At 32.9% G+C, this 27,084-nt stretch overlaps 3 protein-coding genes across 7 annotated transcripts in view; all 3 read left to right on the forward strand.

Moving 5' to 3' along the window:
• Nucleotides 1-605, forward strand: part of LOC142641628 (uncharacterized) — a 46,184-nt gene extending 45,579 nt beyond the window's left edge. The window contains exon 4 of the mRNA XM_075816096.1: nt 75-605. Coding sequence (XP_075672211.1) covers nt 75-302 — 228 coding nt within the window. The 3' untranslated portion in view covers nt 303-605. The remainder of the gene's footprint in view (nt 1-74) is intronic.
• Nucleotides 606-11,727: 11,122 nt separating this feature from the next.
• On the forward strand, nt 11,728-24,612 carry LOC142639272 (hyperosmolality-gated Ca2+ permeable channel 1.5). 5 transcript variants are annotated; one of them, XM_075813446.1, is made up of 14 exons: nt 11,728-12,238; nt 12,761-12,857; nt 13,670-14,019; nt 14,314-14,460; nt 16,918-17,053; nt 17,430-17,531; nt 18,339-18,458; nt 18,623-18,703; nt 18,966-19,306; nt 19,948-20,193; nt 21,070-21,394; nt 22,104-22,337; nt 22,838-23,110; nt 24,474-24,612. In XM_075813446.1, exons 3-13 carry the CDS (start codon nt 13,706-13,708, stop codon nt 23,090-23,092), a joined length of 2,301 nt encoding a protein of 766 aa, XP_075669561.1. In that variant the 5' UTR covers nt 11,728-12,238; nt 12,761-12,857; nt 13,670-13,705; the 3' UTR covers nt 23,093-23,110; nt 24,474-24,612. The 5 variants fall into 5 exon arrangements, with proteins under 5 accessions (XP_075669561.1, XP_075669562.1, XP_075669560.1 ...); XM_075813447.1 differs by having other exon boundaries at nt 11,728-12,094; XM_075813445.1 differs by lacking the exon at nt 12,761-12,857.
• On the forward strand, nt 23,982-26,760 carry LOC142639274 (uncharacterized). Its single transcript, XM_075813449.1, has 5 exons — nt 23,982-24,148; nt 24,484-24,640; nt 25,035-25,085; nt 25,219-25,311; nt 26,583-26,760. The coding sequence occupies exons 1-5, from the start codon at nt 24,009-24,011 to the stop codon at nt 26,637-26,639; spliced, it is 498 nt and encodes a 165-aa protein (XP_075669564.1). The 5' UTR covers nt 23,982-24,008; the 3' UTR covers nt 26,640-26,760.
• The last annotated feature ends 324 nt before the right edge of the window (nt 26,761-27,084 follow it).

A 27,084-nucleotide genomic window follows, 5' to 3' on the forward strand; every position in this document is an offset into this window, starting at 1 on the left:
CTTTCTTTTTTGGGTAACTAATATGCAGTTTGTCACAATTACATCATAATCATCTTCCTCTGTGTCTTTGGCAGGTGCAACACCAAGCTTCAGTTTGCCCCCTACGCCTAGTCACATGTCGGTTTTGTGGAGACATGGTTCCAGCAGGGAGTTCTGCATTGGATGTTCGGGATAGATTAAGAGGATTATCTGAGCATGAGAGTCTTTGTGGGTCGAGGACTGCTCCATGTGATTCATGCGGGCGTTCTGTCATGTTGAAGGACATGGACATCCACCAGGTTGCTGTTCATCAAAAGAGCTAAAGCCAAGTACAACCTCCCAGTTTCCATAATTGTTTACATGGTTTTGTTGTCTTGAATCAAGAAAAAGCAGTGCTGCTATGAATGTCCACATACAAACGCAAGAGCTTCGGCGGTAAAAGAAGAGGGGTAAACTGAGTGTATTGAGCAGCTTGTAATAATTTTTTGATTGATTATGTTTGTGTATGTGAATAAGGCAAAAATATATCGTTGATCATGTGAACTGTAATGTTTCAGATTTGTATTATAAACTGAAAATGTTCAATATGGATTAAAATACATGATTTGTTGTTTCTCCCCTCTAAATATTTCTGTACGCAGTTGGCATCATCTTTTTGCTGAAAATATGTTATAATATACTGGTCCTTCGAAAAAGTGTGAAAAAGTGGAGTTTTAAAAAACTGTACCTAGAAACTAAAAGCTGAACAAAAAAATTGATTTATATTTGAAATGTTTACAATTAGTGGAGGATGTTCTTTATAACCTGCGGATCAAATTCATGGGAAAATGGACTTTTGCCCATGACTTTTAAACTATGCAGCAATTTGTTCTCATTTTCAAACTATTTAGGTGTATGTCAACTCCAATTTTCTTATTATCGGTCGACCTTTTGAGTTTTCTTATTAGTGCCAATCGGTATTTAATTGGAAAATTTTTAGTATGGATCAGTATTAATTGAAATTTGATTAATACCGATCAGTATTAATTAGAACCTAAATAATACTAATAAGTATTAATATGATTTCCCTTCAAAAAATACTAAAAAACCATTACAATTTTTCAGCAGCAACTTGAATTACATTTTTGGCCTTGCAAACATTGAAATTTGGTTTTTTCTATTTCTAGAAAAGTTGTAGATAATTAAATTTCCTTTCAAAAGACACCAATCTCAAATCAATTGGAATTATGAGCAGAAAGTTGTAGCAAAAACGCTAGACAAATGTAGAAGATAACTTAAAAATGGTAAAACCAAGTTATAAAAGGGACTCAATTTTCTAAAAATCAAGTATCAAAAGAGAGGCATGCTACTATATAGTTTCAAAATTAGGATAAATTACTGCATAATTTAAAAATCAAGGGCAAAAACCCAATTTTCCCCCTCAGATTCACAAAAGTGTTTTATTTTTGTTGTTGCTAAAAGATTCACCAATAATGAGTGTGTGTTTGGTAAAAATTATTTTTTTGTCAAATTTTACTATTCAGCTTATTTTTGCTATTATTTATAAGTCTCACTGTACTTTTTGGTACTATTCATAAATTTCACTATATTATCTTAACTAACTTTTACTTTTATATATAGTATTTTTTTAAAAAAAAAAAAAAATTTAATTTAAAAAAAATAAGTATATCTCATACCCTCAGAGTCTGTTTTTTTGAGTTGCTAAAAACGATGCGTCTGGTCTGTGGTCGCCTTTCATTTGGCATATCTTTCCACGTAGGAATGGCATATCATTGCTGCATATAGACGAGGCATCTGTCCGATTCACTTAGCAAAAGAATATGGCAAATATTTGACAAACAACCTCCATTCTGATGGGTTAGGCTCCAACTGGGGAGATGTTTCTTGAAATAATGGAAGCCACCCGTTAGAATAATCGCTACGCAAAGATCAGGGCAAAATGCATTTTAGGGTGTAACAAAATCAAGTTATGGTGTTTTAAAAAGTAATAAATTAATCCCTACAATTTCACAAGTAACAAATTAAATTTAGTCGACTTAAGTGAAAAGATATTGGGCTTGGGGGTTTACTTTTGAAATTATCAGGTTTAATTTGTTGTTTTTTTGAAACGGCAAGGTTTTATTCATTACATTCCTAAACTATAGGGTTTAAACTTTAAACTACACTTTTAAAAAATAAAGTTTAACAAATTATTCAACAAAACATGTTTGGAATCATGAAAGATCCTTTCTATTTGTTTTTAAAGGAAGATGGCCATTATTTAACGGTGAATATGATGTCACGTTTTTCTAAGGACATAATGTCACATTATTTTATAGAATGAGATTTTAAATGATATAGTATTAGGCTACTCGCTAAGGGTTTTGTAACTGAATTGACACTTCCTTATGTACAAAATACTTAGAGTCTAAGAGGAAAAAGATTTAAATTGTGGGGTTAATAACAAGCTGGATATTGTAACTATCTCATCAAAAAAAAAAAATGATACGATAGCGTGGGCTCTTGTTTGATGGATTAAAATGGTGCTATGGGTAAAAGTGTGTTAGCACAACTAAGAAAAAAAATAAAAGAGTTTGATAAGGGTAGCTCTACATAGAGTCCAGGGTGGTTACAAAACAACCCTGACTTGGAAAAAATTATTATTATTATTATTGTAGGTGCACAATTAGTACCCGGTCCAATCACTAGATAGACTCAGACCCAAAGAGCCTTATACAATAAAATTTGTAGAGCGTGGGCTTAAAGTCTAGGCTTTATGGATATTGGACAACGGATAGGCGGGCTAGATTGCCACAATCTACACAATTAATGGGTAAGAATAATAGAAATTCTCATCGAACATAAGTCGAGGATGATTTGTATTCCCTTTCTTTCTCTTAACAATAAATTATCACTAAAGAAGAAGAAGGACCCCCCCCCCTTTTCTTTCTCTTTTTCCTTTTATATTACTCTTCTTCTTCCCTTCACCATCCACGTGTAACACAAATCAATAATCTAAATATTTTTTATTCTCCACTGCCCTCTGGAGGTCCTCAAATAACAGCTGTAAGGCTAACTGGTACTGTTCAGATGTCATTTCCCCATTAATGCGGCCAGAGAGGTAGGTGCAGGGTCTTTAATGCGGTGGTAGCAACTTTTTCCCTTGATATTTCTCATATGTTCTTCCTCTCTACAACAACGTGAAACATATCTTTACCCACTAAACTTTCCAGAACTCTCTCCCTAAAGATCATGACGTGTCATACAATCTTTGTTGGGCTCAACTGAGGAGATGCTTCTCCTCGGACTATATTCTCAACCTTTCCAACAAAAGCTGACTTTTGGGCCTCAAAAGCCCTGCTCGGACAAGCTTACACCACCAATATCAAGTGCAAGGCCCAAATACGCGTTTTGACCATTTTACCCCATAATTATTATTATTATTATTATTATTATTATTATTATTATTATTATTATTATTATGTATAAATTTAAAAAATTGTGATTTTTTTATCCTTAAAAAAAACTTTAAGACCACCCTAAACTTTTTTTAGGCCCAACATAATTAAACTTTAGACAAAATTTGGCAACAAACTTGGTTGTAGACTAAGGCTACAACTCCAATCAATTTTTTTTTATTAGATGTAAATTTTAACAAATCAACAATTTAATTACATTTTTTTATTATATCTTTCATACTTGCAAAATTTCAAAAAAAAGAAAGAATAATAGCTATGTTGTCAGTCAAATATTTAAATTTCAAATTTTTATGGTTTAAAATTATACATAAAAAATAACTTAGGAATTGAATTGTAAATAACGTTCAATTGACATGAATTTGACACATGTTTAAGAACATAGAGAATATGCAATTCAGCTGTTAGATTTTCAAAATATGTAACAATGTTAATTTGTTTAGTGAGAATTGTAGCCTTAGGTTACAATTAAGTTTGTAGCCAAATTTTGACCTTAAACTTTGGTCCACATAACAATATATTAGGTTCTTACAAATAAAAATAAAAAGTCCAGGAAAAATTTTATTTAACTAAACTTTTGAAGAGATGTAGCTTGCACAATTGATAATGAGATTATCATGTAACAATTTTGAAATAAGAAAATTCGTAGAAAGAAATTGTAAGACTTTGTATTTGCACGCGCATGTGTGTGTTTTCAATATATGAAGTTCTCTTTTTATCAGATTCTGTACAATTTAAATTTCAAAATGACCACCCTCAAAAAACTTCATGGAATTGACACTGAACTTGATTCTCAAAAAAAAAAAAAAAAGATTGTTGTTATTATTATTATTATTATTATTATTAAAAAGGAGTTTAAAAGCTCTAAAGTGTTTTTTTTAAAGAAGGGGTGTTTGGTAAAAGTGGGGAAAAGAGTTTCTAAGCTCCATAAAAATTCAAATAAAATATAAAATTCTATGATATAAATAAATAAATAAATAAATATATATATATATATATATATATATATATATATATATATATTGATGGGTTCAATTTACCCCTGTTGTAACTCCATAAGAGTTGCACATTTTTTTAAAACATAAATTTTCAAAAGATCTAACTATCAAAAAGAAAAAACCATTACCCATATCATCATTAAATATTTACCTAATTCATTTCATTATGGGTTTGATATACTTCCAGTACTTTTTTAATTGAACATATCTTTTTGTTTTAAATATAAAATGACAAGAGGTAGTGAGTTTTAATCTCCACCTTTTTATTTAGTTTTTTTTTTTTTTTTTTTTTTTTTTTTTTTTTTTATACAAGATAGAATTTCTACTCTAGCATAATCTAAGTGTATATATGTGTGAAGCTCCCTCTTAGAGACATGAACCTCGGCCCTTACCCTCCACACTTCACAAGCATTTATACCTGTGGAGTGACTATCGCACTAAAGATGTGTGGCGGTACCTTTTTATTTAGTTAGTAGGTGATGTGACAGTTTCTCATTAAAACAAAATGAGATTCATTTTTGGGGTAATTACACATAACCCACCTATGGTTTGAAAAATATCACTTAACCCATCTGTAGTATGTTTCGTTTGTTTTCTATAACCCACCTCTGTTAAAATCAGGGGTAAATAGGTATTTTTACTCTAATTTTATGTCTCTCTCTTCCCAAAACAAAAAATAGAGCAAAAATGCAAGAGAAATAAGATCAAAAAGTGGTATTTGTCTCTCTCTCCATTCACACAAATTTTGAACATGAAGAACAACCCTAAAAAAATAAAAAGTCTAAGCCTCATTGCCTCCCTCAACCCATTGGCTAACTCCATCACAAACAGAAAAATGAAAAAGAACCAATACAAATCAAAATAGACCAATAATTTCCAGCTTAAATTTTAGCTCTAAAAGTCCAATGTCCCACATTGCAAGACAATCTAAAAAAAACCTTCCCCCAATTAATCTCTAATTGATGTTCTTCTCTCACTCCCATTTTCTCATAACCCAAACAATTTACAAACTAACTTTCATACTCTTTTCCTTTCTCAGCAATTAAATAAACCAAAACAACAAAACCGAGCTTCCTGTGGATTCTTTCCGCCTCGCATGAAGACTTTTGTTCATTTTTGTTGCATCTAAGATTTGGAATTACCGTACTAATCGAAGACTTTCAAGCACACTTAACCGAACCAAATACCAACAGCAGCCAAGATTGGTCTAAAAGCTCCTGTTGTAGCTGGGGATTGATCACAAAGCGAATTATGAACCACTCATGAGGTAATGTTTTGAAAGCAAGTCTTAGTCAAATGAGACGACTAGAAGTCATCAGTAATTTGATTTCATAATTGTTAATAAGCTATGTCTATTTTATGATAAGGATACAGCAAGAAGTATGACAACTTTAAGGAGTTTCTGAATCTTGCAATCTCTTTAAAGCACCCTTCTTTCTATCAAACTTGAAAAATTGCTCCTTCCATGGAATCAAACATTAGAAATTCTCCACCTTCGAGTTCCTCAATGGAATAAAAAAATGACCAATTCCACCAAATCTGAGCCAAGTAGCCCAATTAGAAAAGACAAATTTCGACAATTTACACACTATATCCTCATTCTTCCCATAAAAAAAGTCTCGTTCTGGCAGTTCAGCTTCTAAGAAAACGCTTTCACTATTCTTTACTTCCATACCATCAATCTTGAGGGAGGCAATGGGGCTTAGGCTTTTTATGTTTTTTGGGTATGTTCTTCATGTACTTCATGTTCAAAATTTGTGTGAATGGAGAGAGAGACAAATACCACTTTTTGTTCTTATTTCTCTTGTATTTTTTTGCTTTATTTTTTGTTTTAGGAGAGAGACATAAAATTTGAGCAAAAATACTTATTTATTCCTAATTTTAACAAATGTGAGTTACGAAAAATAAACAAAACATATCATAGGTAGGTTAGGTAATACTTTTCAAATCACAGGTAAGCAAAATGATTTTCGTCAAAATTACAGGTAGGTTATGTGTAATTATCCTTTCATTTTTGAAAAGACTAGAGATAAGTCAAATCATTTCTTTATCTCTCTCCTTATTAAATACTTCTTGCATTTCTAAAACCTTACACTATAATCTCTCTCTTTTTTCCTACAATTCCTCGTGCTTTTCTACCCCTCTCCCACCTTCTATGCTTTCTTTCAATCACCGTAACCTTTTAAAGAGAAAGAAAAACTTTTACAATTATTGTAAGTTCGTAATCTTTAGTGAAAGAGTGAAAAAAAAAAATCCTATGAAATTGTTCGAGATATAAATGAAAAAGCAAAGCACCAGCATGGCAGCATGCTCTTTTAATAAATATTTGTGAAATTCTATTTCATCCAATTTCATTCTATGATTTGGCATTGGGAGTGCTACAAAATTTTCAACAACCACAAAGAGATATTTTTGCACAACATCATGGTTTCTATAGGCCATCAAAGATCAAAATGAATTTGAGCGAAGAGAACTGGTTGTTGCTGAGGTAGTGCATAAGCCTGTTATGATTTGGTGATCTTTGGATTACTTATAACATCAATTCTAAAAATCCAAATTTGGCTGAGTTGGATTTGTTAATAGAAAAAGAAAAGACTTTGGTTTTGGGTAGAACCTTATATGCTTTGACTATGTAAAATTTGATGTATATGGATCTGCAAAATAGTTGCAAATATAGCAAATGATGAGGAGAGATTGAGGTTTGATTGGCGATCTCCTTTTCTTAATTGATAATAATTTTTTTTTATTTAAAAAGCCAACAAAATCCAAGTCTAAGAGTAATACAAATGATAAAATAGTTGTTTAGCAAAATCTCTAATTCATATAGCAATAATAAACGGCTATGTACATCTTTAAACACTTCTCACCATAATAAATATAGAGATTTTTTTTTTTAGAATACTAAGTATTTAACACACACGAAAAGAAGGGAGAATAACTTAAAAAAACTGACAATAGTGTATATCTAAAATGTAGAGAATCTTGATTTGGGGTAGGATAATTATTAATTACAATATCTACAAGTGCAAATATAATGTTCCATAATTGTTAAGTAGTAATTACCACAATTTTAGTTGAGAATCTTATAAATTTTTTAGGGTAACTTCACCATTAATTAAGAATTTTCTTAAATTATTAAAATTATATTTATTCATTTTAAAATGAGTAAAGTGAATTGGATTTTTAGGAATTCTAAAGCTACCAACTTTAGAAGATCCTAATCTCACAATATCGCCTTAATTATTGTTGTTGATGTTTACACATGTGAATTAAAAGATACATATTACATTAATTAGATGTTACACACTATGTTCGTGTGGCATTTTTTTAGTATAAATTAAATTAATTGATAAAATTAAAAAAAAATATATCCACAACATTTTTACAACAAATCTTAAGTGGCAGGCTGTTATTGGTTATTATTGTTGGGGCAAAAATGTAATCTTATCGTTAGGTTCAAATTTAAACCAGTAACAACTAACCACCTATAATTTATTGTAAAAATATTATAAAAATATTATGAATATAGCACCTCTAAAAAAAAATCCTAATACCATATGATAATAGAAAGTTAGAAAATTTACTTTGTACATAGAATTCCTATACGAGACAATATCTCTTATTTTGGATATATTGAGTGGGTATCTCATCACGAAAGATTTCGTTCCTACCTTCCTATATAGGATGAAAAATAATTTTTGGAAGACCATAAGCTTAAAGTAGGGACAAAAAAAAAAAATAATAATCATTCTCAAAAAAAAGAAAAAAAAAGTAGGGACAAAAAAAGCTAAGACAGTCTGCAACTTTAACGCTTAATTTGTCTCGAAATATTAAATGCAATGTCTCAAACGTCAAACCTAATATATAGATCCCATTCTACTGCCTAGTACCTATACTATAACTAGAGTAATGGGACATTTATTAAGCATTTTCCCATGTATATATATTGCCAGCTCAGATTTGTGGTATTGTTAACTGATACCGTATGCATTGTTTCCTTGTTTATTTGTTCCTTCATTATGTCCATTGATAACTTTTTCTTTTTGTTAAATTATTTTGATACAAGGTTGAGGTTTTATTCTAACTTAATTATTTTGATACAAAATAAAAATTAAGTGTTTAGATGCGTGAAGTTCTTTTTTGTAAACTTGAATGTCGATCATTGCACCTACACTCTACAAGTACTTATATTAATGAAATGATCATTACACTAAAGGTACTCAGTGATCTTTTATTTATCTTATCTACGCTTTTTTATTACTTTACTAGTAGTTTTAGGATAAAAAATTATTCCATAATTTTTTTATCACAACTCTAATATGGTAAACTTTACACATATACCCACAATTTTTTATTTATCAATCACCTTCTTTCATGACATAATTATGACATAATTATAACTAGAAATTGTAAAAAAATTTATTCTCCTAGACTTTTTCGTTACTTTTCTCAACTTTCTTATTTTTTGAACTCCATTACTTTACTCTTATTATTATTTTCAATATTCCTATACAAGTCTCTCCCAATCTCATTTCTTATTTGATTCTTTCTTCTCCCTTTTAGACTTTCAGTTTTCCCAATTTACTAATTATTAAGATTAATTGACGTTTGACTTTCTATATTCTTAAAGCCAAGAGTCTTTTTTTTTTTCTTTTTTTTTTTTTTAAGAATAACAGCCAAGAAAAAAAGAGTGTTGTACCTTCTTTTTTTTTTTTTGGGTTGGAAAGGACCACAAGCAGGAAGAGAGAGAACACACGAACGCCAGTCTGCAACTTTAATACTTAACTTGCATTAAATTAGTAACGTCCGAATTCTATATGAAAATTAGATGAAGTTGTAGGAAAATATATACCTGATACTTTTATATGATTTTAGTCTTTTATATGACTATGAAGACCTGGGACTATAAGTTATCAGATAGCTATATACCCATAGATTTATTATCGAAAATTGAAGTCACAGGTTAAAATTATCTTTAAAGAAAAAAACACCCAGCATAGCATTTAGAATTTCTTTTTCTATTTTTGAAGAAACTATTTAGCATATATATCACTTTTTTATGTGCCAAAAACATAACTTTTCTATATATAAAAAGGAAATCCCACTAATCAAAAGAAAGAATCAGCCTTTTATTGTCTTTCAATGGTAGAACTAATAGACCACTGTATCTCCTCCACTGGCATATTTCATTTTTATTTTTGTATGGGGCATAGATCTGGCTTTAGAAAAATAGTGGAGCATCTCAGTGCTGACTTGGCTTCAGCTGAAAGAACCTTAATAGGAACATCCTTAACAAAAGCAGCATAATATTCATATATAATTGATGTCAGTGGTCTGGACGAAACTGTTTATAGTTCTATGCCATCACAGAGAATCAGAAGCCAGGCGATGCAATATATATAAGAACACACGTCAACTCATTCATTTTTAAAAAAAAAAATTTCTCAAAAATTAAAAAAATTGTGAAATTTTTTTCAATTTTTTAAATTTTTTTAAAAAATGATAAATTATTGTATGACCTCAGGCACACCTTAGCAAAATTATATATATATATATATATATATATATATATAAATATATATATATATATATTTTTTTTTTTCTTTTTTAGCAAGTGCACTAGTCTTACTGGATACTGGTATTTGGTTTTTCCTTATTTTGTTTATTTCTTTTACACAACAATTTAAGCTTACCTTTTTTTTTTCTTTTCTTTTTTGATAATCATCTAAGCTCCTCTTAATTTGTAGTACAATTTCATAAATTTTTTCTTGACAACCGTAGAATAAGGCATTAAAAACTCATTAAACTCACTTAAACAAATATAAACTTAACTTATAAATTATCTGTAACTTACACTTTACACCCTGACAAGGGATATGCTTTGACTTTTAAGCATCCGAGGTTTCCAGGGACCAGGACTCCTTGACACACCATTGTCGGCAAAAAATAAATTAGACAAATGCATGTGTTACTGTTACCTTTTTCTTTTCTTTTTTTTTTTAAATAGAGACATAAAAATTTTCAAAACTTTATTAGAATTATTTATTGGGAAAATTGTCCTTACAATTTTGTCTAGAATGTTAACCGTCTTAGGACAATGATTAAGTAGAATGAAATATAGTCCACTACCTTAGGAAGTAGGAAAAGTAACAAAAATTAAATAAAAAATTGAATTCTTTTATTGAAGTGAATCGACTATCTTTAAAAAAAAATGCACTGAAAATTCTACCTTAAAGTTTGATTGTACGAAAAAATGAGAGTATAAAAAATTGGTAGGATAAAAAATATCTATACTTTTTATTATGTGTGATCGGTAAAGATGATGAAAAACAAGAAAAATAGAAGAATAATTAATAAATTACTATTATACCTCTATTATGAAAAGTAGAAAAATAAAAAAAAGTAAGGATAATTTTATTCTCAATACCACTTTTTTTTTTGTTATAAAGTTCTCAATACCACTTAGTATCCATTCGGATACGAATTAATTTGGTTGGGTTTGTATTTTCACTTTTTTTTTTTTTTTCCTGCTGCTGTTGCACAAGTCAGAGGACAAATGGCACTGTTTATGCTCCTGTTTATGAACAGTAGCAGTGTATTGTTTATTTTTAGCCCTTTTATCACAAATGTGGGTTTCATTTATTGTTTACAGGACTCACAAACTTCACTTTTCAGCCAATTTTTTATTAAAAATGAATTCTACAGTACTATTTACACATTTAAAAATTATTTTGCTATAGTATTTTCAGTTTTCAATTTTAAGTAATAAGTTCTATCTAAACGCACTTTTATTCCTCCCTAGTTTGTAGAGAAAAAAAAAAAAAAAAAAGATGGATCCATAATGAAAAACTTTACTCACCTCATTTTCCTTTCTCTCCCTTTGTACTTTCATATTTTGTATCATTGTTTTTCACCCAACCAAAGATGGTGTAAAGAGCTTACCTTTAGGGACAGTGACAGTGAGAACGTTTATTTCGTTTTTGGGTTGGACAAAAATGAGCCAATGGATATATATGTTGACAAGTGTGTGGGAGTGGGAGAGGTAGGAAGTCAAAGGGCAGTAGTATAATTCGAAAAACGTAGCCGTTAGAGACGCGGACGCCCTTAACAAACCCAATTTTGCCGACAACTAAATCCAAGTGGTCCCTTCGTCTTTTAAGGATTGAGGTTGGAATGGGGGAGGCTGTTTACACTACTGTGATTAAAACTAATATATACTGTATATAGATTATTCAAAAAACACATTGAACTCCCATAATTGAATGGATTCATTGAATTACAAATTAAAAAATTACAAAAGAGAAACGACAACAGCAAAAAGAAGCCGAAAGCTGAATCGACTCTTGTCAGTGTTAGAATTACATAACCGCTGCTGCCACCTCATCTCCGATTCACAATCTTAACTCATTTTCCAAACTTGCTCTCTCTCTCTCTCTCTCTCTCCACACATTTATTACATTCCATTTATTAGCTTCGAATCCGTGGATAAAAAGCTGCGTTTTGGCTCTGCTCTGAATTCTGAATTCTGAACTCTGAGGACTCTTTTAACTCTCTTTTATTGCTTAACTCGTACAGTACACATAAATAGAAACAGAACAGTACTACTTTCTCTCCTTTCTCGTTGATCTTCAAAACGCTGCGTTTTTAGCTCCGTTTCCCGAGGTCTGTCTCTTACATTTTTTTTTTCTTTCTTTTTTTCCCTTGTGAGATTTTTAAAAAGCAGTAGCAGTTATCATTGATCACCAAAACGCAACGTTTTGGCTCTCTGACTTTGTTGGGAGGTGGAGTTGATAGTAATATTGAGAGGTAAGAGAGTCCGAAAATTTTTATGCCTTGTGTCTGTTTGGTTGCTGAGAAATTGAACTAAAATGACAACACTAGATCCAATGCATGTTGCGTTTGGTTCTTGAGAAAATGGACGGAAAGTAGAACTAGAGGATTTTTTTTTTTCTTTGTTTATTTGGGTTCCAAATGCAAAATTTTTTAACTCTAATGACTGTCTTTTTAATTTTCATAGTCTGTTTGGTTGCTGAGAAAATTATAATTTGAGTTTTGTTATATTTTTATAATGTATGTATGTACATCCATGTATTTTTGTATGTTTGTGTATATGGTAAAAAAATTTTCCATAATTTTTTAACTTTCAACGATTAAAAAAATGAGCTGAACCCAATGGCTGTTTGGTTCCTGAGTGTTAATCTTACAATTTCACTGCTGTTTGGTTAATGAGAAAATGAGGGGAATTAATAGAGGATAGAACATATATTTCAATTAATTTTTCATTTCTTTGTAGCATAACTCGGAAAAATCAAATGGTGTTGTTTTCAGATATATTGATTAATGAAATCCTCAAGAATTGAAAGCTCTCCACGCTCAATTTGGTTGCTGAAAGATGGAGCAAAATTTTACTCTTAAAATTGTGAAGGTTATACAAGTGAAATTTTTTTTTATGATTTTTTTTTTTTTTTTTTGCATTTTCTTGGCGGCCAAACAGATTATTTATGGATTCCATCTTTTTTCTTTTCCTAAGTTTCAAAGTTTTTTGAACGTCATTTATCTTCTTGTCAAGGATTTAACTAATTGTTGAGCAAAACAAGTTTTTTTTTTTGTTGTTTTTTTTCAGTGGTACTTTAGGTTGAACAACTCTTTGCCTTATCCATTTTTTAAGAAATATAATTTTCTTCTGAAGTATCGAGTATGGATAATTCTGAAAGCTGAATATCTTATAGTATTCTTATTATTTTTTCATCCACTTGTATGATTTTGGGACCAGGAAGTTTCAAATCAAAAGAAAATATTTTCTCAATTTTTTATTTGACTCTCAGGTATACTTTTGGGATTTTGTGGAACACTTGCTTCATCATGACTTCATGAAGCACTTTGGTCTAGTGTCTAGTTTTATCATACTGTTTTTTTTTTCTTCTTTCTAATTAAAAAAATTTCTATAGGCTGATCTGAAATCCGAATACCCTGTACATTTGTTTTATAATGGAGATATCATCCTTTTGGTAAAGCACAAAGCCGAAAGTAGCTTTAATTTAAACCATATTTCAAGACTAATGTTGTTTTTTTTTTTTTTTTTTTTCTCTTTTCAATTCCTTAATGAAGAAGGGGGACTCTCCCCTTTCATTAAAAACAGATTGCGTCCAAGTTGGTGCCTTGTGAATGTTCTTCAGTTGTATATTACCTGGTTATCTACATCAAAGCTCAATTTTGTTTGATCTTATGTTTTTTCAGGAATTTATCAGTTTGCTTTTTCTTTGAAGAGGGTACATGGCTACGCTTAAGGACATAGAAATGGCAGCAGCGATCAACATCCTCACTGCGTTTGCTTTTTTTGTGGCATTTGCCTTTCTACGGCTTCAACCTATCAATGATAGGGTTTACTTTCCTAAATGGTATCTGAAGGGTTTAAGGAGCAGTCCATCGAGGTCTGGTGCAGTGGTAGGGAGGTTTGTCAATTTGGACTTCAGGGCATATCTCAGGTTTTTGAAATGGATGCCTGCTGCATTGCAAATGCCAGAGCCTGAGCTAATTGACCATGCAGGGTTGGATTCTGCTGTTTACTTGAGGATCTACTTTGTAGGGTATGCTCGAAAAGATCATTTCTCTGTACCTTGCATGCCTGGCTATGTGATTTTAACTGTCTTTTTTCCAGTCTAATGTTAGCCCAAGGAGTTGAGTAGGTATTCTACCTTATCCATGCGTGTAAAAGTCATGGACTAATATATTCTGTTGAATAATTTTTTTCTCCTGCATTGAATACCATTTGGCACTGGGAGTGTATAATGTATTAACCAAACTGTTTCTCTTTAAAATGACTTTGATTTGTTACTTTATCCTCTGGCACTGATTCTACCATTTCTGCTATTAAAGTGCAGATTAAAAATTTTTGTTCCTATTACATTACTGGCTTTTGCTATCATCGTACCTGTCAATTGGACCAATGGCACCTTGGAGCGCTCAAATTTAACTTATAGTGACATTGATAAGCTTTCTATTTCAAATATTCCACTTGGATCTCTTAGGTATGCAGAACCTTTTCTTGCTCTGTTGTATCTTTTTTGTTCTTTATATGTTATTTTTTCTTATCTATCCTGGTCAAATATTATTAATAAAATTTCTGTTGACACTATGTTCTGATTGTTCATTGTAGCAGTCCTGATTTCATTTACACTTATTAACAATGAATTTTCCAAACTTGATTCTTACGTTAAAACTATATACTGTATAACTTTATTGCAATCATAGAGTATCTATTAAGTTAAAAGGAAAATTTTAGAATACTACTATACAACCACCTATACTCTATGGTATGGAATGTATGACGAAACTGTAACTAATATGAGAACAAGTAGAAGAATCTCAAATTAGTTTCCTATCACTATAGGTTTGCATTGAGGATCCAAAATGAAGTCCATAACTCTTTGCACTAGTAATGGATGATCTTATTAAATTAATCCAAGAGGAAGTCCTTGGTATACACTTTTTGCAGATGATATAATATTAATGGATGAAACTAGAAGTGGAGTTAATGTCAAGTTAGAAATTTGGCGAAATGCTCTAGAATCTAAAGGCTTTCTATTAAGTAGGACTAAAACAAAGCACATGGAATGTAGTAAAAGTCAAAACATAAACAAATGGATGGTAAGACTTGAAGGTCAAGAGATAGTAAATAGTGACAGCTTTCGATATCTTGGATTAGTAATTCATAAAGATGGAGAGATTTAGAAGGATGTGAATCATAGGATAAGAGAAAGGAGATGGAGTGGTGAAGTGCATCAGATGTATTTTATGATCATAGAGTACGTATTAAGCTAAAAGGAAAATTTTAGAAAACTACAATACAACCACCTATACTCTGTGGTATTGAATGTTGGACCGTTACAAAGAAACACATCCATAAAATGAGGGTAGCTGAATTGGGAATATATATATATATATATATATATATATATATATATATATTTTATGACATGGAACCTCACCAAGGCACGACCCTTTTGGACCCAACCCTAGGGAGTAAAATAAGGGTACATGACCCCAACTGCCATAACCATATATTAGGTAATCCAGGAGAACTCTCAGTGGGGATTGAACTTAGAATGTCTAGGTCTACAACTCATCCCAAGCCTCTAGCCCTTGCTAAAATGAGAATTATAAGATGGATAAGTGGAAACACAATGAAAGATAGGATTTGAAATGAGGAAATTCACATAAAGGTAAGGCGGCCCCTATTAATTTAAAGATGAGGGAGAGTCACTTAAGGGTGCTTACTAACATGAACAACTTAGTTTCACAAAAGCAATAGCTCAAGAGAGAGATGAAAATAATATGAGATTAAAAGGGTGACAAGCATCCACAACATGGAAAAAATAATCTTATGAAATATGGAACTTTATCAAGAAGGAACATTCAGTGGACATAATCACTTGAGCAAATTCAAACCTGTCCTTAAAACCTATAGCAAACCACACATAGCAATGCCTAACTTGGAAATGTATAAAATTAATTGTTATTCTTTACTACGGACTCCAAAGATTCTGTCAAAGACTCATTAAAATTTAAATGTAAAGCCCTAAAGTTCTAATACCATTTATTTTCTGAAAAAATAAAAATAAATAAAGCATGCATATTGAGAACATATGGATTTGATTAGGTAAGGTGTGACAGCTCCCAGTGATTCCCATCAATCCCTGCTAGTATTTAAGATTGAGGTTGGCACTTACTAGTTGATTTGGGGTTGGTGAGGCCTGAATCAAAGATAGGGATGGGGATTGGCATAAAGAACTTGAGAGAGAGAGAGAGAGAGATTAAGGAGGAGGTTGGTGGCTACCAATATGGAGAGGTAGGTGGTATGTGGTGTTTCCCCTGCATTGAGCGGAAATACTATGTACTTTTTCATGGAGAGCACTAGGGCAACTTGAAAGGAGAAGAAATAAATAAATAGTGGGTAATCAGGGTTAAGACTATTTACCAAAGTTCTCCTACTTAAATTACTTTTTAGAAATTAGGGAAGAAATTCTAGTTTTGCCCAAGTACAATATAAGGTTACATGCTAATTCAATTTCCTTTCAATATCTAATAATCAATTAATATTATTAAAATAAAGAATATTAAAATTTATGGGATGTTACATAAATCCACTGTCTTTCAGATCATTAGTTTGGCCCTCAGTTACCTTTTCTTATTTTGATGGCTACCTCTCTTTTTCCCTTTTTTTTTTCCTTTGTTTTTTTTATTAGTAATCTTGATGGCTTCCTCTTTTGTCTGACAAAACCGTAAAGATATTAAGGATTGTCTGTATATCTTTGCTTTCTTGGTGTCGACTTTTAGCATATATCTTACAAGGCAACTGGTGTACTGGCCTACGGAGTGGACACTAATACACCACTGTATATGTCAAAAAGTTCTTAGATTTGACCTAGCATGCAACAAGATTCTTATGAAAATTTTCAATTAATTTTATCTAATTTCTGTTGCAGATTTTGGACCCATTTGGTAATGGCTTATGTTTTTACCTTCTGGACATGCTATGTTTTGAAAAAAGAGTATGAGATAGTTGCATCGATGAGGTTGCATTTTCTCGCATCCGAAAAACGGCGTCCCGATCAGTTTACAGTAAGTTCGAACTTTTTGTATCATCAAACTAATGAGATATAAGTTCCCACTACTTGTCATTATATCTGAAGGGGGGGGGGGGGAATAGCTGGATAAATGCAGTCAAGTATATAACCCTTTCCATGTATGTTATGAGCTTATATATATGGGGAAGTTAATTTCTTTAAGCTGTCTTAAGTACCTAAATGATGGGTGAGACAATCAGGAGTAGTCAAATGTTGGATATTTATATTTTTACTTCAGTTAAAGGGCTATGCCAAGTTGCCAACCCTTGGATTTTGAGATCATATTTTTTCTCAGGATTGTAGTAAGCTATAGGTCAACATTTAGTTTACATGTTGATATATCTTATATTTATTTATTCTGTTGGGTGCAGGTACTTGTAAGGAATGTGCCACCAGATCCTGATGAGTCAGTTAATGAGCTTGTGGAACATTTTTTTCTTGTCAACCATCCTGAACACTTTTTCACCCACCAGGTTTGATTCTGTAGTTCTCCATGTATAAAGCGTACAAGTACCTGCATAAACCAAAATCAACTACATAAATACATATATAGATTCATACTCACACATGCATTGCAGGCATCATAAATGCATACAAATGTAAGTGCATATACTCCACACGGAGACACATACATTGATTGTACATCCATGCATACATCTTGAGTATCACAGTAATAGTTTAAAGCGGCAGATACAACTGTAATATGAAGGATGCAAATTTTGTTGCTGCACATGTTTATAATCCCCTTTTCTACCTACTTGGCTTGCGTCTCCAGTTAAAGAACAAGTATGGGTTGTAATTAGTGTGATCTTAATGTGAAGTGCAGTTCTGTTTCCTATCAAAAAAAAGTTATTCTCATTACTATGGTTCAATGGACGTTGTATCATCTTGACAACTATACCCAAACCAAGGAAATTTGGGTGATTGGTAATGAGATCATCTATAATTATAGTCCCTTTCTTGTGTTCTTGGAAAATATGGAAGTATTGGATAACAGTTTGGAGACTGGCTTCCATTTTTTTTTTTTGGGTGAATAATTTCAAGGGAATAATATTCGCTTTGAAAAATGGATAGCCCGCATTTCTTGCATGTCTCATTTTTTTTTTTTAGTGGGAACATGTGGGGGGAGGGGGGGGGGGGGAGGTTCAGAATGACCTTGATAGGGTAGATAAATACTCATGCGTATCTATGTTATCAAACCTTGAAATGCACAAGTTTATAAACCAGTTACTATGTGAAGGATTATTTTTCTTTAGTTTCTTACCTAGGTTTACATGCAGGTCGTTTACAATGCAAACAAACTTTCTGATTTGGTCAAGGAGAAGAAGAAAACGCAGAACAGGCTTGACTACTATCAACTTAAATATTCTAGAAATCAATCTAAAAGGCCATTTTCAAAGGTAATGCACCTGCTAATGGTTTGGTACTGTATGTGATTCTTTCCAGATTTGTCTACTGTATCTAATTCTGATACCTTTTGGAGGGTTGTTTTTCATAGTCAAATGAAAAGAACAATTGCCATCATATTATGTCTCACCTTTTGTAACTAATGTCTTATGAGCAGACTGGGTTTCTTGGCCTATGTGGAGATAAGGTGGATGCAATTGATTTTTACGCATCTAAGATTGAAAAACTTTCAGAAGAGGTAAGCCACACTTTTTGAACATCTTGAGTTTGCTTATGATAGCTTATTGTGACTTCCTAGCAAGAGTTAAAGTAATGGTTAAGTAGTTAACTTCACTTTGTCCAATCAGTTTAATTCAAATGTGATTTTAGTGCTCAAAGACCATACTTGAGGAGAGTTTTTCTGTTCAAATGTGTTCCTTTTGCCATTCTAGTGGCATGATTGCAATTGAGTTGAGAAAAAGCATGTTTGTAATGCTATCTTTTTAATGAATAACTTTCAGATAGCCTCGGAGAAAGAGAAGATAATGAACAATCCTAAGCATATCATGCCAGCAGCATTTGTTTCCTTCAAAACTCGATGGGGTGCAGCTGTTTGTGCACAAACTCAACAGTCCAGGAATCCAACTATATGGTTAACTGAGTGGGCACCGGAGCCGCGTGATGTATTTTGGGATAACTTGGCGATTCCATATGTTTCACTCACAATTAGGAGGCTTATTATCGCTGTTGCTTTCTTTTTCCTCACCTTCTTTTTCATGATTCCCATTGCATTTGTACAGTCGCTTGCAAACATTGAGGGTATTGAGAAAGCATTGCCTTTCCTAAAGCCCATAATTGAATTGTGAGTGTCCTCCACTTCTTTTTCTTTGCATTGCTAGGGTAAGAGTATGGAAGGACTTCACTTACTTTAATGTCATCATCTTTTTCACATTTGGCACATCATGAAAGAAAATAAAAGAATAAAACACTGGAGGAGAAAATAGTAAGATATTAAAGGTTAGCTTAGCAGTGACACAGCAAGTCAGTTTGCTTTACTCATGAGAAGCCATTCTGTATCATTACTTGTAGATGTTGTACTTAATCTGTGGTTTTCATTTAGCTTATGGTTATTTACTGGTAAATGTAGTCTGGAATTTCCTTCCTGCTTGAAAAATTTTAGTTGATAGTACGTGGTAGTTTGAGAGTGAAGACGGCAATTAGAAAGCTACAATGTTTCCAGATGTCATGTTTTGGGCTGCCTTAAAAGTTGTTATATGGGCTCAGGCTAATTCCTACGTGTATAACATAATTTTAAAAAATCAGTTACCACCTTTACTTTGATGAAATTCATACCATTCTATTTCTTGAAGATCCTTCAATTTAGGTGTAATTATAAAAACTTGAATGGTGTTTGTTCATGATTGTTTTACCCTGAACTTGTGCAGTTGTTCTTTATGTCATTAGCTACTAACGTATACTAACAGACCCTACTGTTTCTTGCAGGAAAGGAATAAAGTCATTTATCCAAGGATTCCTTCCAGGGATTGCTTTGAAGATTTTTCTCATTTTTCTACCCACAATATTGATGCTAATGTCAAAATTTGAAGGATTTAGTAGCATATCTTTTCTAGAAAGGAGATCGGCAACTAGATATTACATTTTCCAATTTATTAATGTCTTTCTTGGGAGCATAATTACTGGAACTGCATTTCAACAGCTAAATAATTTCATTCACCAGTCTGCAAATGAGTATGTCCTTTCCATTTATCTATTATGTATTATATTTTTTGTTAAACATTTATAGTTGTGTAAAACATGACCACCATGTGATTGTTGGAAGAGTCAATTTATTTTTTTAATAATTTGATAATTGGGAGAGGGGGGGATTTGAACCCTGTATGTCTCCTTTGGAAACACCAGGAGGTGCCAACTAGGTGAGCTACAAGGGTATTCGTATTTTAGTGGAGCCAGTATTTGTTTGGTCTGATTAGCATTACCAGCTTTTCTTAAGCCATGGATATACCAATTTAATGTACATTCCAACTGTTGCTCTTAATTGCAATTATCTGAATTAATGACTTCTGATCCTTCCCGCTGGATGTTGTAGTAATATGGCTGCAATTAAGTTGCTCAGTACATAATACATCTTTGTTCATTGTAGACCATCTAGAGTCCATTTTGTGTGTTATTTGCTAAAGTCAAAATTTCTCAGTGATCTTGATTGGCCTTATATCTATTGTTTCTTAGTTTCATTAATATGTGTCCCAAAACAAGACCTGGCTTCCTCATTAAAATCGCTGGATTCTTAGGGAGAATTTTTCTGTATCTTAATATAATTTAAACATATGATAGAAAACAAATTTAGTATTTTGCAGAATGTCTTTTATACCACATATACATTATAATTTATCATGCAGTAGTCTGGTAGTCTGAATTAATCTCTTATTTAAAAAAATAAATTATCAAGCTCAATTTAGTTTGGTTCTATGCTTTACCATTTAAAGAAAGCTTTCTGCAGCATTACTATTAATAGATATTTTGAAAAGCTTTCTCTGAAAAGCTTTCTCTATCTAATGTTGTTGACTACTGCTTTGATTTGAGAATTTTTATAATAAAATTGTGCAGTATCCCAAAGACAATTGGTGTGTCCATTCCAATGAAGGCAACTTTCTTCATAACTTATATAATGGTTGATGGGTGGGCTGGAGTTGCTGGAGAAATTCTAAGGCTGAAGCCATTGGTAATTTATCACATCAGAAATTTTTTCCTTGTGAAGACTGAAAAGGATAGGGAAGAGGCAATGGATCCTGGAACCCTTGGTTTCAACACAGGCGAACCTCAAATACAACTTTATTTCTTACTTGGCCTTGTTTACGCTGTGGTGACTCCTGTCTTGCTTCCATTCATCATAGTATTCTTTGGATTGGCATATGTTGTATACCGTCATCAGGTAAATTTTGCCCATTATTATTATTATTTAAATGAAGTATTTTCATATGTTTGTAATATAAGTATAGTGATAATTTATTTTCTGATCTGATAAGCAAGGAGGAAATACTGTTTAAGCATCTGTCTCAATTTGCATATGATATCTTACTTGTTTATCCCTTTTGCTAAATTCAAATTGAGGCATTTTTTTTCAGTACTTTGTGTGTAGTTGGGAACCTCAAACTGCATACAAAGGTGCAAGTAAGAGGAGTGTATTAGATGCTCAGTTTGTTTTCCAGTTTGGGGATTCTTAAATAGTTGATTATTGAATACTGTGAAATGTTTGTTTTTATGACTGGTTTTCTCTTGGATGTTGGCATTCATACTCTGGAGTGGCAACTTTTTTCTTTATTTCATACGCAAAACATCTGAAATGGTTGTTGGCTCTATCACTTCAGGCTTTTTTGTCTGGTGTTTACTTGCTCTTTTATTTGAATGGGCTGGTGATATGATCATTCATTTGAATTTACGTTTAGTTTAAAAAATAAATTTGCAACCCAAATAATCAATATAGATGCATATCTGATGAACCTTCTTAGTGTAAAACATTAACTGCACTTGATCATAATGCTGATGAGTAATTTAGGCCTGCCTGCTAGAAGTTCTGCTATATATTGCCAGGCTTGATGGGGAAACTTTGCTCTGATGAAACTCTTGTATGAAATCTGCAGATTATAAATGTCTACAATCAGGAGTACGAGAGTGCTGCTGCATTCTGGCCTGATGTCCATGGGCGCATAATTGTTGCCCTAGTTGTCTCACAGTTGCTACTGATGGGATTATTAAGTACAAAAGAAGCTGCTCAGTCAACTCCACTGCTCATTGCACTCCCAGTGTTAACCATATGGTTTCATATCTTCTGCAAAGGCCGTTATGAACCTGCTTTTGTTAAATATCCATTACAGGTTTGTGTATGTTTTCTTTTTGTTAATGCACACAACCTTGGAAACACAATTTCAGTTATAATTTTGAAATCATGATTTGAAAACACGATTTCACAATCTAACTAAAATCATGTTTTGAAGACACAATTTCAACTGATGTGGTGTACACACGCCATACACACTAGTGTGTAATAATCACTTTTCTTTTATTGGTGGGGTGTTTGCAAGAAACATATCATTGCTTTGTGGTGTTTCAGTACTTAACTATTGGGTTGACACACCCTTTTTTCCTATTTATTTGGTCAAAACTTTTCTACTGACCACCTCTTTGTCAAAACTTATGGGTCTTTTTTCATCTATAATGGTTCTCAAAACATTTTGTTTGTTTGACAGATTAATGTGAACTTTTGAATGATATATCTAAAAATAATGTCATCAACCTTGTATTCACTCCCTCTCCGTCTCCCTTTTGTTCTTGGTCTTATACCTGTATTATGTTATTCTTTTGGTGTATTGTTTAGGAAGCAATGATGAAAGATACCTTGGAACGTGCAAAGGAGCCAAACCTGAACTTGAAAGGGTTTCTCGAAAATGCCTACATTCACCCAGTTTTTGTGGAAGAAGATGATAGTGAGAATCATGCAGCCACAGAAGAAGAAGATAAAGAACCTAAGCTCATCCCAACAAAGCGACAATCTCGAAGGAATACACCTTTGACCAGCAAACATAGTGGTTCATTATCATCCTTGCTGCCTGAAGCTACTGAGGAGCATTGACAGGACAGGCTTTATAATGTGACTTGGACTCTTCCTTCGCTAATCAATATAAATGTTTGTGGCTATAAAAGGAGGTGGTTAAGTGGGCAATTATACACGACAGTAGGCAGTTCAGTTTCTAGCAAAACAAAATAAGTAAAAAAAAAAAAGAATAAATGGGGTGGGGGGTGACATATTTAGAATGAATTATATTTGAAATTCTTTTGCGGTGCCATGACTTTAAGATGCAACTTTTTAATAGAATCAAATCATTCCAAACTCTCTTTCAAAAAAAAAAAAAAAAAAAATCAATCCAATTGTGAGTTTGCCAACGAAGGTTTGCTTTAAACGGTAGAAAAATTCTCAACCCCACAAATCTCTAATTTTTGACAATATCTACTGACATAATATAAGGTAATTTTTTAACAATGATATTAAATAAATAAATAACTGGATGAGTATTTGGAAAGTCGAATGTATCGTTGGTAGGAAGTGATACCTTGAATACCGTACGAAACGAAAGATTTACTCGGCCTCTTCCCCCCAAACAAACAAACAAAAAAAAGGAAAGGTTAAGAAACGCGTGTGGAAAAGGCATTTGGTTATTTCTTAGTGGACAAACATTCTCTAAACGCATGTGCAGGTATAAGAATTACTCAGCGAAAAATTAAAAGAAAAAGAAATTAGAAGATACAACAACTCCTCCCAACATTGTTCGTTTGTTTCGTCGTAGCAAAAACCCAAATGAAGGTATTGCACTAATGCAATTGGTATGGATGGTTGAGATTTAAAGTTGTAAAAAGTAACTTTCAATGTACCATTGAGTATAAAAAAAATAAAATAAAAAATAAAAAATTGCAAGCAACTTGGGTGAATTGGACATATAAGAAGTCAACAAAAGTCATCTCACAATAATCAAAGTGATTCGGAGTGGGAGATGGAGGAGGTGAGCGCGGGGCCGGGGGCAGGGGCAGGGGCAACAACACCGTCCTCCTTGTTGCTCCCTTGGAATCTCCCTCTCTTGTCGGCCATCCTCGCCGGCGCTCTCGCCCAGTTCCTCAAGCTCTTCACCACCTGGTCCGTTTCACTTTCAGCTTCCCCTTCCCTTATTATTTGCAATCGCACCACCACTTTTTTTCTCATTTCCTTCTTCTTTTCTTTTCATTTTCATTTGTGTGTTTTGGTGACTTTTTTCTATTGTACAGAAACAGAGAGAGAGAGAGGCCGTGCATGCAAATTTATTGTGTGTTTTTTTTCTTTTTCTTTTGTTTGAAAAAAGCTGATGGGTTTTGAAAATAATTTCTGAGCTGGGTAGGATTTAAGAGAGGAGTTTGCAATAATGATGCGCTTTGATTGAGTAGTTGCATAATTAATTTTTGAGTTATGTGTAATTCTTTGCTAGATATCATCAGGTATAAAGAAAGGAGATGGGATACCAAAAAGATGCTTGACTCTGGTGGAATCCCTTCATCCCATTCTGCAACCGTCACTGCTCTAGCGTTTTCTATAGGTCTCCATGAAGGAACAGGGGGATCCACTTTTGCCATTGCTGTCATCTTAGCATTTATTGTATGTACTCACTCACTCGCTAACCAATCCATTTTTTTCCCTATCATTCTTTGATCATCTACTTCTACTCTTATTGCCTGATTATTCGCAATTGTTTCTGATTTTTGCTCGCTTATATTACCCTGTTGTAAACCAATTAGCAAGTTCAGTATTGTTGAAGACCTTTAAATTTGTAATTAAATAGTGCTTTGAGGTTACATAAATCAGTCCAAAGTGTCCACCTTCTGTGGATATTTCAAAACAACCATGTTCTCTAATTCCATGTTTCATGATATCATGAATGTTCTCATCTTTTTGTTGTATCTCATCATTTTGAGAATAGGTTTAGTTTACTCAGGAATAGTTAATATAAATTCAACATGGACATGATTGATTGTTTTAATATATTTTGCAGGTGATGTATGATGCCACGGGGGTCAGACTTCATGCCGGTCGTCAAGCGGAAGTAAGTTCTTCATATATAAGTCTTCAGGCTTCTACTTTGTTGCCTGCTTTTAGCTAGTGAGGAAAAGTCCTTTCCTGATTAAAATTTCTTTGTTATATTGTTTTCTGTGATTCTTATATGGTTCTCATTGCAGTTGCTGAATCAAATTGTGTGTGAGCTTCCTTCAGAACATCCTTTATCCAACATAAGACCTCTACGAGATTCACTAGGGCATACTCCACTTCAGGTCTGTTGTAATCTTGCTGCATTTCATCTCAATTGTTGGTGTTTTCTCTGGTAACATTGTTCATGTCTTTGGGTGTTGATGAGTTAATTTAAAATCACGGGTTCTGCAGTTTTCAACTTGACTGTCATATTATTGTCACTGAATCTGTTGGAAGCCAATTATCCTAAGGCATAAATGTTAGCACCAGTTCATTATGCTATATTTGATGTGATGCATGTTTTAAAATTTCACAGCTGGGATGGCTTCTCAATATAAAGTATAGAGAGGACAAAATGATTTGCAATGTTGGTTGAAAACTTGAAATAATAAGGAAATAGTTTTTTCAAGAATAATTAAGCAACAATATAATCCCAAGATGAATTGGTTCTTTGGGTAACCAAATTTACAATACCAAGAAAGAACTAGCATTTTTACTTCGAAGGAAGGAAAAACACTGATATCGGCTTATAAAAATAGGGATTTTTAAAAACTGAGGAACCTGATCCTCCTGGCCTGACCTATTTCAAACAGTTCCACTCACCCAATTATTCATTTGAGAATAGGGTCCTATCCTATCAACCTGACTAAATCCTATTCTTTTAGCCCTATCCTCTGCCACTGCCCCTTACCCACCTCACCTCTTGCTGCCCCGCACCTTCTCGCCTACCTTGTCAACTCCCCCCCCACTGTTGCATCCTTCTGGTCCAACCACCAAATTTCCTCCTCTGGCATCCTTGTCCCCACTTTCTTCCCCTCTCACCACTGTCATACCACTCAATTGATCTTCAACAGATTCTCACCCTGTCGATGTAAAAGAAATGTATGTTTCCTGAGACTCGTGTTTGTGCAGAACTCATTTCCCACTTTCTCATGGAAAATCTTTCAACATGTTCTTCTCTCTCTTTCTCTACTCTCTAGGTTGCTTAAGTAACCAGTTCACCGTTCATCATTTCCCTATTTTTGTGAAGTATGAGGGAAGTAACCTGTTATTGTCTGGAAAAGTTTACAAGGTACTAGGTAAAAGGAAGGAATATTATACACCATGTATGGATTCAATCACTAATATTTCCTTTATTTTCTAATCCCACTGTAAGGCCTAAGACCAAATATTATTGGTCATATTTGATTCAAACAAAAGTACCTTAACAATATTCCTCACATGGTCAAGTAAAGGTACAAAGGGCAAAGTTGAATGACCATTTTGTTATGAGGGGAGAAGCTAAGTAAATTTAGTTCTCTTTTCATATAATGATCTCTAGGTACTAATAATATTTATATTTGGTCTGTTACAGGTTGTTGCTGGTGCTGTGTTGGGATGCATAATAGCATATCTGATGGGAAAGAAATAGGATATCAAATGACCAATATTATTTCCCTTGTCACGAATTTGGATACATGTAAACTTCATACTTGTAATCTGGTTACTCTTATAGTGAAACTACTTAGTTCATGGACTCTTATTCAGCTTTATCATTCGAGTTCCTCTTTTTTGTTCATCAATCATCATTTATAACTTTGTTCAGCATGATCAATAGGAAATACAGCTGCAGTATATGAATCCATATTGGCCTCAACAAGGGGTCAAGAAAATTATGAGTTGTGTTTTACTATAAAAAGAGACTTTGAGGGAGGCCTTAGAGCCAAACATTTTATTGTTGCAAAATTATAGCTGGAAATAATTTGGCAGACTTTCTCAATGTGCTTAAATATATTCCACATCACAAGACAGCTTGTCACTAAATACTCGGTGCAACTTCTGCGAGCATTGCAGCGTTTTCTCTCCTTGTTAGTTCA

The sequence above is a fragment of the Castanea sativa genome, chromosome 6 (assembly GCF_040712315.1).
Source record: "Castanea sativa cultivar Marrone di Chiusa Pesio chromosome 6, ASM4071231v1".
Classification (NCBI taxonomy): Eukaryota; Viridiplantae; Streptophyta; class Magnoliopsida; order Fagales; family Fagaceae; genus Castanea; species Castanea sativa.